Source organism: Coregonus clupeaformis, unplaced genomic scaffold (assembly GCF_020615455.1).
Source record: "Coregonus clupeaformis isolate EN_2021a unplaced genomic scaffold, ASM2061545v1 scaf0075, whole genome shotgun sequence".
NCBI lineage: Eukaryota > Metazoa > Chordata > Actinopteri > Salmoniformes > Salmonidae > Coregonus > Coregonus clupeaformis.
The window spans coordinates 607,994-626,132 of record NW_025533530.1 but is presented as its reverse complement, the minus strand read 5'-3'; the positions used below and the strand labels follow the sequence as shown (position 1 = coordinate 626,132).

General features: G+C 47.6%; 1 protein-coding gene across 1 annotated transcript in view; it reads left to right on the top strand.

The window, feature by feature from the left end:
• LOC121555150 (thrombospondin-type laminin G domain and EAR repeat-containing protein) overlaps nucleotides 1-17,835 on the top strand; it is a 44,058-nt gene extending 26,223 nt beyond the window's left edge. The window contains exons 5-11 of the mRNA XM_041868956.1: nucleotides 746-877; nucleotides 1,179-1,411; nucleotides 5,753-5,942; nucleotides 11,176-11,408; nucleotides 16,864-17,042; nucleotides 17,259-17,360; nucleotides 17,521-17,835. Of these exons, the coding sequence (XP_041724890.1) occupies nucleotides 746-877; nucleotides 1,179-1,411; nucleotides 5,753-5,942; nucleotides 11,176-11,408; nucleotides 16,864-17,042; nucleotides 17,259-17,360; nucleotides 17,521-17,674 (1,223 nt within the window). The 3' untranslated portion in view covers nucleotides 17,675-17,835. The remainder of the gene's footprint in view (nucleotides 1-745; nucleotides 878-1,178; nucleotides 1,412-5,752; nucleotides 5,943-11,175; nucleotides 11,409-16,863; nucleotides 17,043-17,258; nucleotides 17,361-17,520) is intronic.
• The last annotated feature ends 304 nt before the right edge of the window (nucleotides 17,836-18,139 follow it).

The window sequence follows — 18,139 nt, the reverse complement described above, 5'->3', positions numbered from 1 at the left end:
ATTGAAGACGTACTTATTGGTTTACTTGCCGACAGACATTCATCATTAGTGATTCAGTGTGGTTTCACCGCTCACTGTCTTGGCAAGAACAATGAGTCGTCTTTGTGAGAGGCTGACATTTTGATTTGGCCGCTCCCCAAGCTCAACTGCTGCTACCAATCAAGACATCAACGTAAAACACTCAGCAGCGAGGTTTAGTCCACTATGGAAATAAGATAAATAAGACTCCAGGCTTTATGCTGCTTTTATCCCCCTTCATTGTTTATGTATGTCATGTCTCCAGGGGGAGCAGCCTACTACTGTTCATTATCAAATTAATTAAATCAATCAATGTTTGCCACTTCTCAGGTTGATAACCTTGAATTAATCAATATATTTGATGATACTCAAGATAACCCCATTGGTTAGGCGCTGTCATTACATCTCAATATTGGTTAGGCGCTGTCATTACATCTAGTCACCAGACTTTTACAACAATCAAAAATTTTTTAAACGGATTGAGAGTATGAGAAAGATTGATGACATTAAAAACAAGAGCACCTTAAATCCCAGACCCAGGACAACATGGGAGCACTGTATATGGGAGCGGTGTATATTGGAATATTGTTAATGTGGGAGGCAACCTGTCTGCCTACCTAGGGAGACTCACCTTGTCATCAAGATCAATTAGCTAGGGAGACTCACCTTGTTATGAAGCTCGTCATCAAGATCAATTCAACTCAATGCTCTCTCTCCTCCGTGACAGAGGCTGAAGTGCATATAACCCCTGGGAGCCAGCCTCCCTGTGCCAAGGCAGAGCAGGGCCAGCTGTGGTTCAACACTCTGAAGAAAGGCCTGTTCCTGTGTGATGGACTGCTGTGGCTGCCTCTGCTGCAAGGTGAGATGAGTCTCCGAAATAGTAGATTTCAGACCAGGAGTAGGCAACCTGGTTCTGCAGTGCCACAGGCCATGTCATGTTTTTGATTCAATGGGAGACCAGGTGTGAAGAATTTAGCCAATTAAAAGTTTGGTGAGGTGATTGGTAGAACCAGAGGTGGTCGTTTGGCTCTGCTCCTGGACCAGGCTAGCCTCCTCCTTGTCTAAATGTTGTCTCGTGTTCAGGAACAATCACTTATTCTATAGCCTAGATGCATCAGTCACAACTGACCGGCTGAATAACGCTAGTCTCTAATGCACAGAGAAAGAGCGTCTGGACTATGTGGAAGACTACCAGGACCTTTACACCAACTCAGAGACGTTCGACATCGAGGTGTTCCACATCCCCTCCCAAGGACTGTTCGCTGCCACAGCCAATCGCGAGACCAAGCCGGGCTCTGGGATCTACAAGTGGGTGGATGGGAAGTTTCAAGTGTATCAGAACATCACCACCTATGAAGCACGTGCATGGAAGTACTTCACTGTGGGCAACAAGGTGAGTACCTGTCTAGGTATAGTCTCTGGTCAAAATGAGTGCACTATAAACGGAGTAGGGTGCCATTTGGGACACAGACAAAGTATTCAAGTAATCTTTAATACGACTAGTGACGAGTTCGACATGATCAACTTTCCCAGTGGCCATGGCTGGTTGTGATGACATCATCTGGATGAAGCTTCCTCAGACCTGTGTTTATGAGGGAGACGGGGAAACAGGTCTGCTCTTAACAACAGAGGCTGCACCTAGAACAAAACACAACACAACCTGTGTAATGTCCACAGCTGCTCCCGGTCCCTGCACACAGAGGCCCTTTTTGATGTGGGTTTATGAACCCGGGAGGAGGGCGCTGAAGACCTGCTGTGCTACTTTCATAAAACCACACATGTATAAAATCACAGAAATGTATTTTGTCTGATGTTATGATGATTTATGACTAACGCCTCTCCACTTCCCCTTAGTGTCATCTCACAGTTAATTACAGCTGAGAGTCTCTGTTCTGTCAATACCTGCTGCAGTGTAATTATCACTGGAGTTGTGTCTGAAATGGCACCCTATTGGTCCATGGTTAAAAGTAGTGCACTATGTAGGGGAATAGGGTGCCATTTTGGACGTACATTAGGTGTTTTCTCACTCACCGTGTTGTTCACCTGTTCTTCTTGATCATGGTGTTACGTTACATTTGATGTGAGGAAAGATGGTATTAAACTGGACTGTGAATGAACTGACATTTTCCCTCGAAGTATGAAGTACACTGGAATGTATAGCGGACGTTTTACGGCTCCTGACTAATTCTGCTATTTGTGTGTTGTTTTTTTGTGGTTGTTGCTGCTTGATCGTAACTTTTGTTGTACATAATGTTTCCGTTATCGTGTCCTATGACCGAAAAGACATCGGAACAGGCGATCATTAATATTAACGTGATTTGGATTAAGATTTCTACTTCGGCTTGCAAGCGACCCCCTTTTTCCTCCAAACATAACGATGGTCATTATGGCCAAACAGTTCTGTTTTACTTAGTGAGTGCATACATTTTTTTCATACTGGCCCCCCGTGGGAAACGGACCCACAACCCTGGCGTTGCAAGCGCCATGCTCTACCAACTGAGCTACAGGGGACTATTATGGCGGTTTTGGAGCAGTGGCTTCTTCCTTGCTGAGCGGCCTTTCAGGTTATGTCGATATAGGACTCGTTTTACTGTGGATATAGATACTTTTGTACCTGTTTCCTCCAGCATCTTCACAAGGTCCTTTGCTATTGTTCTGGGATTGATTTGCACTTTTCGCACCAAAGTACGTTCATCTCTAGGAGACAGAACGCGTCTCCTTCCTGAGTGGTATGACGGCTGCATGGTCCCATGGTGTTTATACTTGCGTACTATTGTTTGTACAGATGAATGTGGTACCTTCAGGCGTTTGGAAATTGCTCCCAAGGATGAACCAGACTTGTGGAAGTCTACAATATTTTTTCTGAGGTCTTGACTGATTTCTTTTGATTTTCCCATGATGTCAAGCAAAGAGGCACTGAGTTTGAAGGTAGGCCTTGAAATACATCCACAGGTACACCTCCAATTGACTGAAATTATGTCAATTAGCCTATTAGAAGCTTCTAAAGACATGACATCATTTTCTGGAATTTTCCAAGCTGTTTAAAGGCACAGTAAACTTAGTGTATGTAAACTTCTGACCCACTGGAATTGTGATGCAGTGAATTATAAGTGAAATAATCTGTCTATAAACAATTGTTGGAAAAATTACTTGTGTCCTGCACAAAGTAGATGTCCTAACCGACTTGACAAAACTATAGTTTGTTTACAATGAATTTGTGGAGTGGTTGAAAAATGAGTTTTAATGACTCCAACCTAAGTGTATGTAAACTTCCGACTTCAACTGTACATATCCCAACCAGAAGCCATTGATATCAGGCAACATCCGCACTGAGCTAAAGGCTAGAGCTGCCGCTTTCAAGGACTAACCCGGACGCCAGCTATGCCCTCCGACGAACCATCAAACAGGCAAAGCGTCAAAACAGGACCAAGATCAAATCCAACTACACCGGCTCTGACGCTTGTCGGATGTGGCAGGGCTTGCAAACTATCAAGGATTATAAAGGGAAACCGCAAGCTGCCTAGTGACGCAAGCTTACCAGACAAGCTAAATGCCTTCTATGCTCGTTTCGAGGCAAGCAACACTGAACCATACGTGAGAGCACCAGCTGTTCCGGATGACTGTGCAATGACGCTTCCATAGCCAATGTGGGTAAGACCTTTAAACAGGTTAACATTCACAAGGCCAGACGGATTACCAGGGCGCGTACTCAGAGCATGCGCTGACATTTTCAACCTCTCCCTGACCCAGTTTGTAATACCTACATGTTTCAAGGAGACCACCATAGTCCCTATGGCCAAGAACGCCAAGGTAACCTGTCTAAATAACTGTCGCTCGTAGCACTCACATCTTTAGCCATGAAATGGACCCACTCCAATTCGCATATCATCCACAGATGATGCAATCTCTATTGCGCTCCATACTGCCCTTTCCCACCTGGACAAGAGGAACACCTACGTGAGAATGCTGTTCATTGACTACAGCTCAGCGTTCAACACCATAGTGCCCTCAAAGCTCATTACTAAGCTAAGGACCCTGGGACTGACCACCTCCCTCTGCAACTGGATCCTGGACTTCCTGACGGGCCGCCCCCAGGTGGTAAGGGTAGGCAACAACACATTTACATTACATTTACATTTTAGTCATTTAGCAGACGCTCTTATCCAGAGCGACTTACAGGAGCAATCAGGGTTAAGTGCCTTGCTCAAGGGCACATCGACAGATTTTTCACCTAGTCGGCTTGGGGATTAGAACCAGCGACCTTTCGGTTACTGGCACAACGCTCTTAACCACATGCGCCATGGTGATCCCTCAACAGAGGGGCCCCTCAGGGGTGCGTGCTCAGTCCCCTCCTGTACTCCCTGTTCACCCATGACTGCATGGCCAGGCACAACTCCAACACCATCATTAAGTTTGCTGTTGACACAACAGTGGTAGGCCTGATCCCCGACGACGATGAGACAGCCTATAGGGAGGAGGTCAGAGACCTGGCCGTGTGGTGCCAGGACAACAACCTCTCCCTCAACGTGACCAAGACAAAGTCTCTGATCGTGGACTACAGGAAACGGAGGGCCGAGTACGCCCCCATTCACATCGACAGGGCTGTAGTGGCGCAGGTCGAGAGTTCCTCGGTGTCCACATCACTAAGGAATTAACATGGTCCACACACACACCAACATAGTTGTGAAGAGGGCACCACAACGCCTTTCCCCTCAGGAGGCTGAAAATATATGGAATGGGCCCTCAGATCCTCAAAACGTTCTACAGCTGCACCGTCTGACCACCGCCAGGCTCTACAGAGAGCAGTACATCACTGGGGCCGAGCTCCCTGAACCACCGCCAGGCTCTACAGAGAGCAGTACATAACTGGGGCCGAGCTCCCTGAACCACCGCCAGGCTCTACAGAGAGCAGTACATCACTGGGGCCGAGCTCCCTGAACCACCGCCAGGCTCTACAGAGAGCAGTACATCACTGGGGCCGAGCTCCCTGAACCACCGCCAGGCTCTACAGAGAGCAGTACATCACTGGGGCCGAGCTCCCTGAACCACCGCCAGGCTCTACAGAGAGCAGTACATCACTGGGGCCGAGCTCCTGAACCACCGCCAGGCTCTACAGAGAGCAGTACATCACTGGGGCCGAGCTCCCTGAACCACCGCCAGGCTCTACAGAGAGCAGTACATCACTGGGGCCGAGCTCCCTGAACCACCGCCAGGCTCTACAGAGAGCAGTACATAACTGGGGCCGAGCTCCCTGAACCACCGCCAGGCTCTACAGAGAGTAGTACATCACTGGGGCCGAGCTCCCTGCCATTCAGGACCTCTATACCAGGCGGTGTCAGAGCAAAGACTCCAGCCACCCAAGTCATAGACTTTTCTCTATGCTACCGCACGGCAAGCGATACCGACGCACCAAGTCTGGAACCAACAGATCCCTGAACAGCTTCTACCCCCAAGCCGCAAGACTGTTTCGACCTGTCCCCAAATTAATATAATTGGTTCACAGTTGGTTTTGGTATTTTAACCTACGTGTCGTGAACTTATCTGGTGGGGATAGACAAAATCAACATTTGCACGCAGGCGCACGTGCGGAGCCGGTTTGGTCGGCAAGTTAGCTAGCAAGTTAGCAAACCAAATGCACCTCTGCATGGTTCTACTCTTATGTTCTACAACAGGTTCTCTTGGTTCTGCTATTGATTATATCCGTTCTACTCTTCTTGATTGTCCTCCTGGTCAGATGTTCCTAGCGGTGGCTAACTCCAAGGGCCAGCCTGGTGGGGAGTGGGAGGAGTCAGTGATCTATAAGTGGAGCAGCAGGAAGTTAATGTTCCTTCGCTATCAGACCATAGAGACACACAGTGCTCTGGACTGGGAGGCCTTCAGCATACAGGAAGAACATTTCCTGGCTGTGGCCAATCACAGACGAGGTAAGGTACCCCAGGCAAATCACAGAACAGGTCATCTCAGAACTCAGAACCAAATCTTGTATGTGATGGCCAGCTAAATGTATTCGAACAGTCTGCCATAAGAGACGACAGGCGAAGTACAATCCAGTCTGTCTGCCAATAACGACTGTGTTGTAAACTTTGGAAGGATTATGGGAGAAAGGATCAAATTCCACCAATAATCCCAGTCAAAGATTGTGCTCAGCAAATTACAATACGATGTTTAAAGACCAGTAAGATTTACCCAACCAAGAATATACCTCCCTGATTACTCTCAGTCCACAGTCTCTCTGCTAGCATCAATGGAGTAAGAGGGGCTACTGGGGGCTGGGGGCTGGGGGCTGGGGGCTGGGGGGCTGGGGGCTGGGGGCTACTGGGCTGGGGGCTGGGGGCTGGGGGCTGGGGGCTGGGGGCTGGGGGCTACTGGGCTGGGGGCTGGGGGGCTGGGGGTTGGGGGGCTGGGGGCTGGGGGCTGCTGGGCTGGGGGTTGGGGGCTACTGGGCTGGGGGCTGGGGGCTGGGGGCTGCTGGGCTGGGGGTTGGGGGCTGGGGGCTGGGGGCTACTGGGCTGGGGGCTGGGGGCTGGGGGCTACTGGGCTGGGGGCTGGGGGCTGCTGGGCTGGGGGTTGGGGGCTACTGGGCTGGGGGCTGGGGGCTGGGGGCTGCTGGGCTGGGGGGTTGGGGGCTGGGGGCTGGGGGCTACTGGGCTGGGGGCTGGGGGCTGGGGGCTGGGGGCTGCTGGGCTGGGGGTTGGGGGCTGGGGGCTGGGGGCTACTGGGCTGGGGGCTGGGGGCTGCTGGGCTGGGGGTTGGGGGCTGGGGGCTGGGGGCTACTGGGCTGGGGGCTGGGGGCTGGGGGCTGGGGGCTGCTGGGCTGGGGGTTGGGGGCTGGGGGTCTGGGGGCTGGGGGCTGGGGGCTGCTGGGCTGGGCTGGGGGCTGGGGGCTGGGGCTGGGGGCTGCTGGCCTGGGGGCTGCTGGGCTGGGGGCTGGGGGCTGCTGGGCTGGGGGTTGGGGGCTGGGGGCTGGGGGCTGCTGGGCTGGGGGTTGGGGGCTGGGGGGCTGGGGGCTGGGGGCTACTGCTGGGCTGGGGGGCTGGGCTGGGGGGCTGGGGGCTGGGGGCTACTGCTGGGCTGGGGGCTGGGCTGGGGGCTGGGGGCTGGGGGCTGGGGGCTGCTGGCCTGGGGGCTGCTGGGCTGGGGGCTGGGGGCTGCTGGGGGCTGGGGGCTGGGGGGCTGCTGGGCTGGGGGCTGGGGGCTGGGGGCTGCTGGGGGCTGGGGGCTGGGGGCTGCTGGGCTGGGGGCTGGGGGCTGCTGGGCTGGGGGCTGCTGGGCTGGGGGCTGCTGGGCTGGGGGCTGGGGGCTGGGGGCTGCTGGGCTGGGGGCTGCTGGGCTGGGGGCTGGGGGCTGCTGGGCTGGGGGCTGCTGGGCTGGGGGCTGCTGGGGGCTGCTGGGCTGGGGGCTGCTGGGCTGGGGGCTGCTGGGCTGGGGGCTGGGGGCTGCTGGGCTGGGGGCTGCTGGCTGCTGCAGGTGTACTGGCTGTGCTGCTGGGGGTTGCTCTGCTATAACTGTTAGATGTCTTGTTAGATCCATGAAAAGCTCTCCTTTATGGCTCTTTATGGGCCTTTTGAGCTTTCATCAATGAAAGAGAGGGAACACTGTAACTTCACAGGACGGGAAGGGAGAGGTGGAGGGAAGGGAGAGGAGAGGAGGGAAGGGAGAGGTGGAGGGAAGGGAGAGGAGAGGAGGGAAGGGAGAGGTGGAGGGAAGGGTGTGCACTGAGATGGGATGCAAAGAGTCACAGGAATAACAAAATCAAAGATAATCTGATCCAAACCCACAAAAAACAAAACAAAGCTGAAAGCTGGAAGCATACCGCCTGTATATGACGAAGTTTGGTAGAAGGGTTTTCAGATGTCTGTAGCTTCACAGATATTTTACATTTTACTTTAACATTGTTACAGTATGTGGTGTTTGCTTCAATTACGTCATCGTTTCTCAATCAAAGTTAGTACCGACAAATGTAGCCTATTGAATATTATTACAGAATATGCATAAAATACATCCTCCAATTGCAACGTAGATTTTTTAATACCCTCAAACACCAAGTTAGTCATACCTACTTTTAAAAAAGACTATCACTGTCAGTTGTGAATTATAATTCTTCACGTTTTACCGGTGAAATATCCAAACTGTCTCTGCATGCCAATCAATTGATCTCAATCAGTTTAAAGGGAATATACATTTAGATCTTCTTGAATGACTGTTACTGACCGAATTAGAGCAGGTGGCGTTAACAAACTATTAGCCTTTCTTGTATTTTGTTCCAATCAAATCAAATCAAATTGTATTTGTCACGTACACGTGTTTAGCAGATGTTATAGCGGGTGTAGCGAAATGCTTGTGCTTCTAGCTCCGACAGTGCAGAAATATCTAACAAGTAATATCTAACAATTTCACAACAGTCAAAGCATTTATCCCATAAAGCCTAGTGGCTCGTGCTGTTCAGTTTTGGCCGCACAAGGAAATCAGTGTGACTATTCAGCTTCAGCTAACCGTCCTAAAACGCCACTGGAAAGGAGGGGTTTGGGGCGTAACATGCTGGGCTATTATATTGGGTTCTGTTACAGCGGGCTCCAACAGTATTGGGACAGGGACACATGTGTTGTTGTTTTGGCTCTGTACTCCAGCACTTTGGATTTGGAAATGATACAATGACTGTGAGGTTAAAGTGCAGACTGTCAGCTTTTAATTTGAGGGTATTTTCATCCATTTAGAAATTACAGCACTTTTTGTACATAGTCCCCCCCCCATTTTAGAGGACCAAAAGTATTGCGACAAATTCACTTACAGTGGGGAAAAAAAGTATTTAGTCAGCCACCAATTGTGCAAGTTCTCCCACTTAAAAAGATGAGAGAGGCCTGTAATTTTCATCATAGGTACACGTCAACTATGACAGACAAATTGAGGAAAAAAAATCCAGAAAATCACATTGTAGGATTTTTTATGAATTTATTTGCAAATTATGGTGGAAAATAAGTATTTGGTCACCTACAAACAAGCAAGATTTCTGGCTCTCACAGACCTGTAACTTCTTCTTTAAGAGGCTCCTCTGTCCTCCACTCGTTACCTGTATTAATGGCACCTGTTTGAACTTGTTATCAGTATAAAAGACACCTGTCCACAACCTCAAACAGTCACACTTCAAACTCCACTATGGCCAAGACCAAAGAGCTGTCAAAGGACACCAGAAACAAAATTGTAGACCTGCACCAGGCTGGGAAGACTGAACCTGCAATAGGTAAGCAGCTTGGTTTGAAGAAATCAACTGTGGGAGCAATTATTAGGAAATGGAAGACATACAAGACCACTGATAATCTCCCCTCGATCTGGGGCTCCACGCAAGATCTCACCCCGTGGGGTCAAAATGATCACAAGAACGGTGAGCAAAAATCCCAGAACCACACGGGGGGACCTAGTGAATGACCTGCAGAGAGCTGGGACCAAAGTAACAAAGCCTACCATCAGTAACACACTACGCCGCCAGGGACTCAAATCCTGCAGTGCCAGACGTGTCCCCCTGCTTAAGCCAGTTCATGTCCAGGCCCGTCTGAAGTTTGCTAGAGTGCATTTGGATGATCCAGAAGAGGATTGGGAGAATGTCATATGGTCAGATGAAACCAAAATAGAACTTTTTGGTAAAAACTCAACTCGTTGTGTTTGGAGGACAAAGAATGCTGAGTTGCATCCAAAGAACACCATACCTACTGTGAAGCATGGGGGTGGAAACATCATGCTTTGGGGCTGTTTCTCTGCAAAGGGACCAGGACGACTGATCAGTGTAAAGGAAAGAATGAATGGGGCCATGTATCGTGAGATTTTGAGTGAAAACCTCCTTCCATCAGCAAGGGCATTGAAGATGAAACGTGGCTGGGTCTTTCAGCATGACAATGATCCCAAACACACCGCCCGGGCAACGAAGGAGTGGCTTCGTAAGAAGCATTTCAAGGTCCTGGAGTGGCTCTAGCCAGTCTCCAGATCTCAACCCCATAGAAAATCTTTGGAGGGGAGTTGAAAGTCCGTGTTGCCCAGCGACAGCCCCAAAACATCACTGCTCTAGAGGAGATCTGCATGGAGGAATGGGCCAAAATACCAGCAACAGTGTGTGAAAACCTTGTGAAGACTTACAGAAAACGTTTGACCTGTGTCATTGCCAACAAAGGGTATATAACAAAGTATTGAGAAACTTTTGTTATTGACCAAATACTTATTTTCCACCATAATTTGCAAATAAATTCATTAAAAATCCTACAATGTGATTTTCTGGATTTTTTTCCCTCATTTTGTCTGTCATAGTTGACGTGTACCTATGATGAAAATTACAGGCCTCTCTCATCTTTTTAAGTGGGAGAACTTGCACAATTGGTGGCTGACTAAATACTTTTTTTCCCCCACTGTATGTGTATTAAAGTAGTATTTGGTCCCATATTCCTAGCACGCAATGACTACATCAAGCATGTGACTCTACAAACTTGGTGGATGCATTTGCTGTTTGTTTCGGTTGTGTTTCAGATTATTTTCTGCCCAATTGAAATGAACGGTAAATAATGTATCGTCTCATTTTGGAGTCACTTGTATTGTAAATAAAAAATATAATATGTTTCTAAACACTTCTACATTAATGTGGATGCTACCATGGTTACGGATAATCCTGAATGAAACGTGAATAATGATGATATCATATCCTCCAAAAAATGCTAACCTCCCCTGTTATTGTAATGGTGAGAGGTTAGCATGTCTTGGGGGTATGATATAAAATGCTAACCTCCCCTGTTATTGTGATGATGAGAGGTTAGCATGTCTTGGGGGTATGATAGAAAATGCTAACCTCCCCTGTTATTGTAATGGTGAGAGGTTAGCATGTCTTGGGGGTATGATATAAAATGCTAACCTTCTCTGTTATTGTAATGGTGAGAGGTTAGCATGTCTTGGGGGTATGATATTTGTGAGTCTTAACTTTCTCAATCATCATTATTCACGATTCATTCTGGACTATCCGTAATCATGGTAGCATCCACATGAATGTAGAAGTGTTTAGAAACCTGCTGGGCACAATCTTTGACTGACACTATTGGCCATATTTTTTCTTGGTGAATGGTTAAAAGGTTGAAAAGGTACAGTTTGTGCCGTGGTGTTCAATCCCGTCCGTGTATTTTCCAGGGGACAACAATCACAACATCGACAGTGTGATTTACCGGTGGAACCCAGGGACCAAGGTGTTTGAGGTGAATCAGACCCTCGAGACGTCTGGGGCCTACGACTGGGAGTTCTTCTCTGTGGGCCCATACCACTTCCTGGTGGTGGCCAACACCTTCGATGGAATATCCACCGACATCAACTCCACCATATACATCTGGCTGGGAGGAATGTTCCAGCCCTTTCAGTACATCAAGGTGAGACACTGGTCCAGTTAGTAGCTATAAGGCATAGCTAGGGTTGCAAAATCCCAGGTTTTCCAGAAATCACAGTTGGAAGTTTCCCTGGAATTTGGCAGAAATAAGCAAGAAAATCTGGGAATCCTCCAACCAGGATTTCTGGAAAACTTGGGAATTTGGGGAAAGTTACCAGAATTTTGCAACACTAGGCTGTCACGTTCGTCGAAGGGAGTAGACCAAGGCGCAGCGTGAGATTTGTACATCTTATTTAATTAAGTGCACACACAATAAACAAAACAACAACCGATACGTGAAGTCCACGGTACAAACACAAAACCAACTGGAACAAGATCCCACAACTATTGTGGGAAAACAGCCTGCATAAATATGGCTCCCAATCAGAGACAACCAGCAACAGCTGACACTCGTTGCCTCTGATTGGGAACCACTCTGGCCAACACAGAAATACAAAACTAGAATCCCGACATAGAGCAACAACACATAGAATCTACACACCCTGGCTCAACATATAGAGTCCCCAGAGCCAGGGTGTGACATAGGCACAGCGAATGTGAGTGTTCAATTGCCTCCGTCCGAGGCCTTGGGTCTTTGTGGCAAAGGGAGTAGAGCATTTGCCTATGCACAGCAGGATCATAGAATCACGCCCCCTACTGCTGTTCCTGTTCTCCCTCACTCTTTCCAGACCCTTCAGTACAATAAGGTGAGATGATTGTCCAGTACATCACTTACTATGGCCCCAAGGGGCGTATAAGGCCTCCATTTACTATGGCCCCAAGGGGCGTATAAGGCCTCCATTTACTATGGCCCCAAGGGGCGTATAAGGCCTCCATTTACTATGGCCCCAAGGGGCGTATAAGGCCTCCATTTCTCCCTGTCCAGGTTATCTCTCCAGGTGAGCCATAAATGGGTCTTGACTAGTATTAGTCTTGAGCCAGAGTAAATCCAGAGTATTTAAACAGATATGAAAACAGCCAGATGAGAGCAGGCTGTGTCCTCATAAAGGGAAAGGAATGTGAAGAGGTGAAAGGAAGCTCCCCTGCATGAGTCACACTAATGAAGAGGTGAAAGGAAGCTCCCCTTCATGAGTCACACTAATGAAGAGGTGAAAGGAAGCTCCCCTTCATGAGTCACACTAATGAAGAGGTGAAAGGAAGCTCCCCTTCATGAGTCACACTAATGGGTAATGCTGAGCGATTAACCGAAATGTCGGTTTATTTTTGTTTTTTAAATAACTAATTGACCAACGTTGGTTCAGTTACTTGAATTCCATTTAGTTAGTTCTGAGAGCGGTTGCTTAGGTGTCTCTACCCGACAATACATCTAATTGATTGATAGTTGTTATTTAACAGTGTTACAAGTATCCCTTATCTACTGTGAAGAACTACTGAAATTGTGATTTCGTCAGACGGCAGCCAGCTAGTCAGAAGCATGACACTTTGGGGGAGCACAGAGATCGATGGCTGGCTGGCTGCTACTGCCTGAGTAGAGATGAGATCGATGGCTGGCTGGCTGCTACTGTCTGAGTAGAGAGCTGCTACTGCCTGAGTAGAGATGAGATCGATGGCTGGCTGACTGCTACTGCCTGAGTAGAGATGAGATCGATGGCTGGCTGGCTGCTACTGCCTGAGTAGAGATGAGATCGATGGCTGGCTGACTGCTACTGCCTGAGTAGAGATGAGATCGATGGCTGGCTGACTGCTACTGCCTGAGTAGAGATGAGATCGATGGCTGGCTGACTGCTACTGCCTGAGTAGAGATGAGATCGATGGCTGGCTGACTGCTACTGCCTGAGTAGAGATGAGATCGATGGCTGGCTGACTGCTACTGCCTGAGTAGAGATGAGATCGATGGCTGGCTGGCTGCTACTGCCTGAGTAGAGATGAGATCGATGGCTGGCTGGCTGCTACTGCCTGAGTAGAGATGAGATCGATGGCTGGCTGGCTGCTACTGCCTGAGTAGAGATGAGATCGATGGCTGGCTGGCTGCTACTGCCTGAGTAGAGATGAGATCGATGGCTGGCTGACTGCTACTGTCTGAGTAGAGATGAGATCGATGGCTGGCTGACTGCTACTGCCTGAGTAGAGATGAGATCGATGATGACTTGGAATAAAATAATGAGTAATTAAATAAAACAATTTTAATATACACAACAACTTTGGACAGAAAAAGGCACAATGCTCGCTCACCATAAAAAATACGTAGTTTTATTGGACAAGTTTAAAAGATTGACGTTTCGGCCTTCAATGGCCTTCTTCAGAATAATCCCAAAGGGAATGGACAAGTTCATATGGGGAAGACGATGAGGGAGAAAAACTCTCTTCAGCAACTGAAATATTTTATTAAAGTAATGTATTGTGAATAAAGGATGGTTTATTAAGTGATATGCAGTAATGGACAGTCACTACCATCATTGGGGTTTTATTAATTAAATAAAAAGTCATCATCATACTAAAAACAAACATTATGTGAAGTAAAGTAATGTGAATAAATGATGGTTAGAGCCTTATAAGTGATAGTAATGGGCAGTCACTACCATCAATAGTTGTATTCTGTGTTGTTGCAGCATTGAACCCAGATAATGCATAAATAAAATAAAAATCGAAACCGAAATTGAAAACATTTAGATTATTTTCAAAATTCCGAACCGACACCGAACCAAACCTCAAAAAAGCAGTAATTGCTCAGCACTACTTATGGGAGGCGAGAGTCGCCCCTTGTGGCTGGAGGAGGAGGAGGAGGAGGAGGAGGAGGAGGAGGAGGAGGATGAGGAGGAGGAGGAGGAGGAGGAGGAGGATGAGGAGGAGGAGGAGAGAAATGAGGAGGAGGAGGAGGAGGAGGAGGAGGAGGAGGAGGAGGGCTAGGAATAACCTGGGAGGTGAGAAGACACTCAGCTCCTCTGGCTGTGAACCTCAACTCCAGTTGTAACCTCAGTCAGTCAGGCACGCTGCAGGGCGTGAGAGGCCAGACAGAGATGACATCAAAGGCTCTTAGTCGAGGCTACACTCAGCGACTATCCTCTGGAGCTTATAGTATGATAGCATCATCAGCTGTGTGGAGCTCCCCACATTGTTACTCATAGAAAATATTATTAACGTAAACTCAAAAAGCAATAAGTTAAGTTGAAGTGAGAACATTATTGTCCATGGCCCTCTTAGGAAATGGATCTTATCCGACCATAGCCAAACAGGTATGAACCTTCTCTCTGAACAGGTTTATTAATGTTAACTCAAAAGGAGTATGATGAGATGAAGTGAGGTTTAATCGTCCTGTCATTCAGGTACACAGTGACCTAGCTTCTCCCGACCTAGCTCTGATCCTGTGATGATAGATGACATTTAGTGTACATGATTTAAAGTTGTTGATGACATTATGTTACATTATGTCAGACTCTATTATCAAAGTACAGGCAGTGTTTCACCTCCTGTTCTATACCTGTTGACTCATAATTACTCTCTAAGATATCGCTCTCTAAAATATCACTCTCTAAAACATCACAGCTCTGGGTTTATGGCTCTGGGTTTTCTACATGGATTCAGTCTGTTGTGACTGTTTTATGTGAGGAGAGAATAGCTGCCTTGGCTGCTGTCCAACAAAAGATCAATCCTGAACAAGAGGCTGTTGTGGTTCTAGGCCTGCGTCCAAAATGGCACCCTGTTCCCTTTATAGTGCACTACTTTGGACCAGAGCCCATAGGGAATAGGGTACCATTTGGGACTCAGGCTAAAAGCCGACGATAGAAGGATGTGTCAATAGACCTCTACCTCTGCTGTACGGTTTGAAAGCGAGCAGGGTGTAATTAATGATGAAGTACAAGTTAAATCACTTATCATCCTGTGTACATATCAACAGCAGCCTGTAGCCCCTCCACCACATGTTAGACATCAGAAAGACGTTTGGTCTCTGAGCTAGGGGGAATTCCAGCGCTGCTAGTTACGCTTGAAGCCACCATGGCTGTTTTGACAAGTTATTTTGGGTGGGTCAAAGAGGGTACGTCCCAAATGGCACTTTTAATCCCTACATTCCATATGGGCCCTGGTCAAAAGTAGTGCATTAAATAGGGAATAGGGTGCTATTTGGGATACAGGCAGAGACTCCACAGCTTTATCACATTAGACTGTTGCTCTACTTCTCCTGGCAGCTGACTGTATATCCTGTACTTAACACCACATGATGAAACCACCAATCATTACTCAGGCTGTCTCTTCTACAGTATATGTCCCGATCTCCATCATTGTATGAATCTGAGCTAATCTGAGAGAATGTTAACCCAGAACTACACTGAACAAAAATATAAACGCAACATGCAACAATTTCAAAGCTTTTACTGAGTTACAGTTCATATAAGGAATTCAGTCATTTGAAATTAATTCATGAAGCCCTAATCTATGGATTTCACATGACTGGGAATACAGATATGCATCCGTTGGTCACAGGTAACTTAAAAAGAAGGTAGGGGTGTGGATCAGAAAACCAGTCAGTATCTGGTGTGACCATTTTCCTCATGCAGCGAGACACATCTCCTTTCGCATAGAGTTGATCAGGCTGTTGATTGTGGCCTGTGGAATGTTGTCCCAGTCCTTTTCAATGGCTGTGCGAGGTTGCTGGATATTGGCGGGAACTGGAACATGCTGTCATACACGTCGATCCAGAGCATCCCAAACATGCTCAATGGGTGACATGTCTGGTGTGTATGCAGGCCATGGAAGAACTGGGACATTTTCAGCTTCCAGGAATTGTGTACAGATCCTTGTGACATGGGGCCGTTCATTATCATGCTGAAACATGAGGTGATGGCGGCGGATGAATGGCACGACAATGGGCCTCAGGATCTCATCACGGTATCTCTGTGCATTCAAATTGCCATTGTTAAAATACAATTGTGTTCGTTGTCCGTAGCTTATGCCTGCCCATACCATAACCCCACCGCCACCATGGGGCACTCTGTTCACAACGTTGACATCAGCAAACCGCTCACCCACACAACGCCATACACATGGTCTGTGGTTGCTCGCTCCCTCAAACCGTGAGACATCTGTGGCATTGTGTTGCACATTTTAAAGTGGCCTTTTATTGTCCCCAGCACAAGGTGCACCTGTGTAATGATCATGCTGTTTAATCAGCTTCTTGATATGCCACACCTGTCAGGTGGATGGATTATCTTGGCAAAGGAGAAATGCTCACTAACAGGGATGTAAACAAATTTGTGCACAACATTTGAGAGAAATACGTTTTTTGTGCGTATGGAAAAATTCTGGGATCTTTTATTTCAGCTCATGAAACATGGGACCAACACTTTACATGTTGCGTTTTATATTTTTGTTCAGTGTACATATTCCTACTGTGTTTAATTATTGTCCACGAGGGTCAGTATGTTCTGAAAACTCTCTGTTTCTGTCTTGCTGACCCTGATCCTTCTCCCTGACCCTTAACCTCTGACCCCTGCCCCCTGCAGACGGTGGGAGCAACGGACTGGGAGATGTTTCAGATAGGGAATCGGTACTTCCTGGCGGTGGCTAATGGTCAGAAACTGAACGAGAGAGGTCCTAGTCATTACAACATCAACTCAACCATCTACGAGCTGAACAGGATCACACAGACCTTCATCAAGTTCCAGGACATCGTCACAAACAGGTCAGCCACTGAGCCACATCAGAGGGCATTCTGTCCTCTAAAGCCTAGTTTTTATCCTTTATAACATATATTCTTTACCTCTTTGTCTGCTCTCCAATGCAATTTAAACAACTTTATATATCCCTTTGGGGCAATGCGTCAGACACATGAACAACAAACATTGTACAAACATGGGGCCTACACTCCAAAATAGCTGTTGTGTTTTGATCTTCGTAGTGCGGTGGACTGGGAATTCTTCTCAGTGGGTGAAGAGAAGTTCCTTGTTGTGGCCAATTCTCACGATGGATCCTCATACTCTTTAAACAGTGTTATATACAGGTGAGGTACTCTTTAAACAGTGTTAAACCCTGTTATTTCATTGTGTTAAAAGTCCTTACAGTAAGCGGTTTCCTGTGGTAAATGACTCAAAAGACCTCAATTAATACGAAGTGAAAACATAAATTGTTTGACCTATGTCCTGCTGTGCTTGTCCCTCCAGGTGGCAGGGATACGAGGGCTTTGTCCCTGTCCACCGGCTCCCAACCATCGGCTGTACGGACTGGGAATATTTCAACACCACAGCAGGATCCTTTCTCGTCTACTCTAGTGCCACCTCTCCCCTGTCTAAAGTCTTCACACTGAAGACCTACTGAGGATGTTGGAGAAACCAGATAGTGATAGAAGTACAGCTTTTCTAGTCTTGCTTGCCAGACTCAGGGCGTTCCTGGACAGTTGTGTCGGAGATCCAGAGGCTGTGGGAGAGAATACTGCTTTTAAACTATGAGAGAGATTTACATTTACATCATTTTAGCAGACGCTCTTATCCAGAGCGACTTACAGGAGCAATTAGGGTTAAGTGCCTTGCTCAAGGGCACATCGACAGATTTTTCACCTAGTCGGCTCGGGGATTAGAACCAGCGACCTTTCGGTTACTGGCGCAACGCTCTTAACCACTAAGCTACCTGCCGTCTCGAGGTGTTGTTAGTGACGTTGTCTGTAGCATGAGATAGAGGAAGGAATGTGTGATGTTGGTTTGTAACCAACCTACACTGTAAGAGGGACAAGTTTCAAAGTCTATTCGCCGCCTGCACAGGATACTACAGGTGTGAAACAGTATA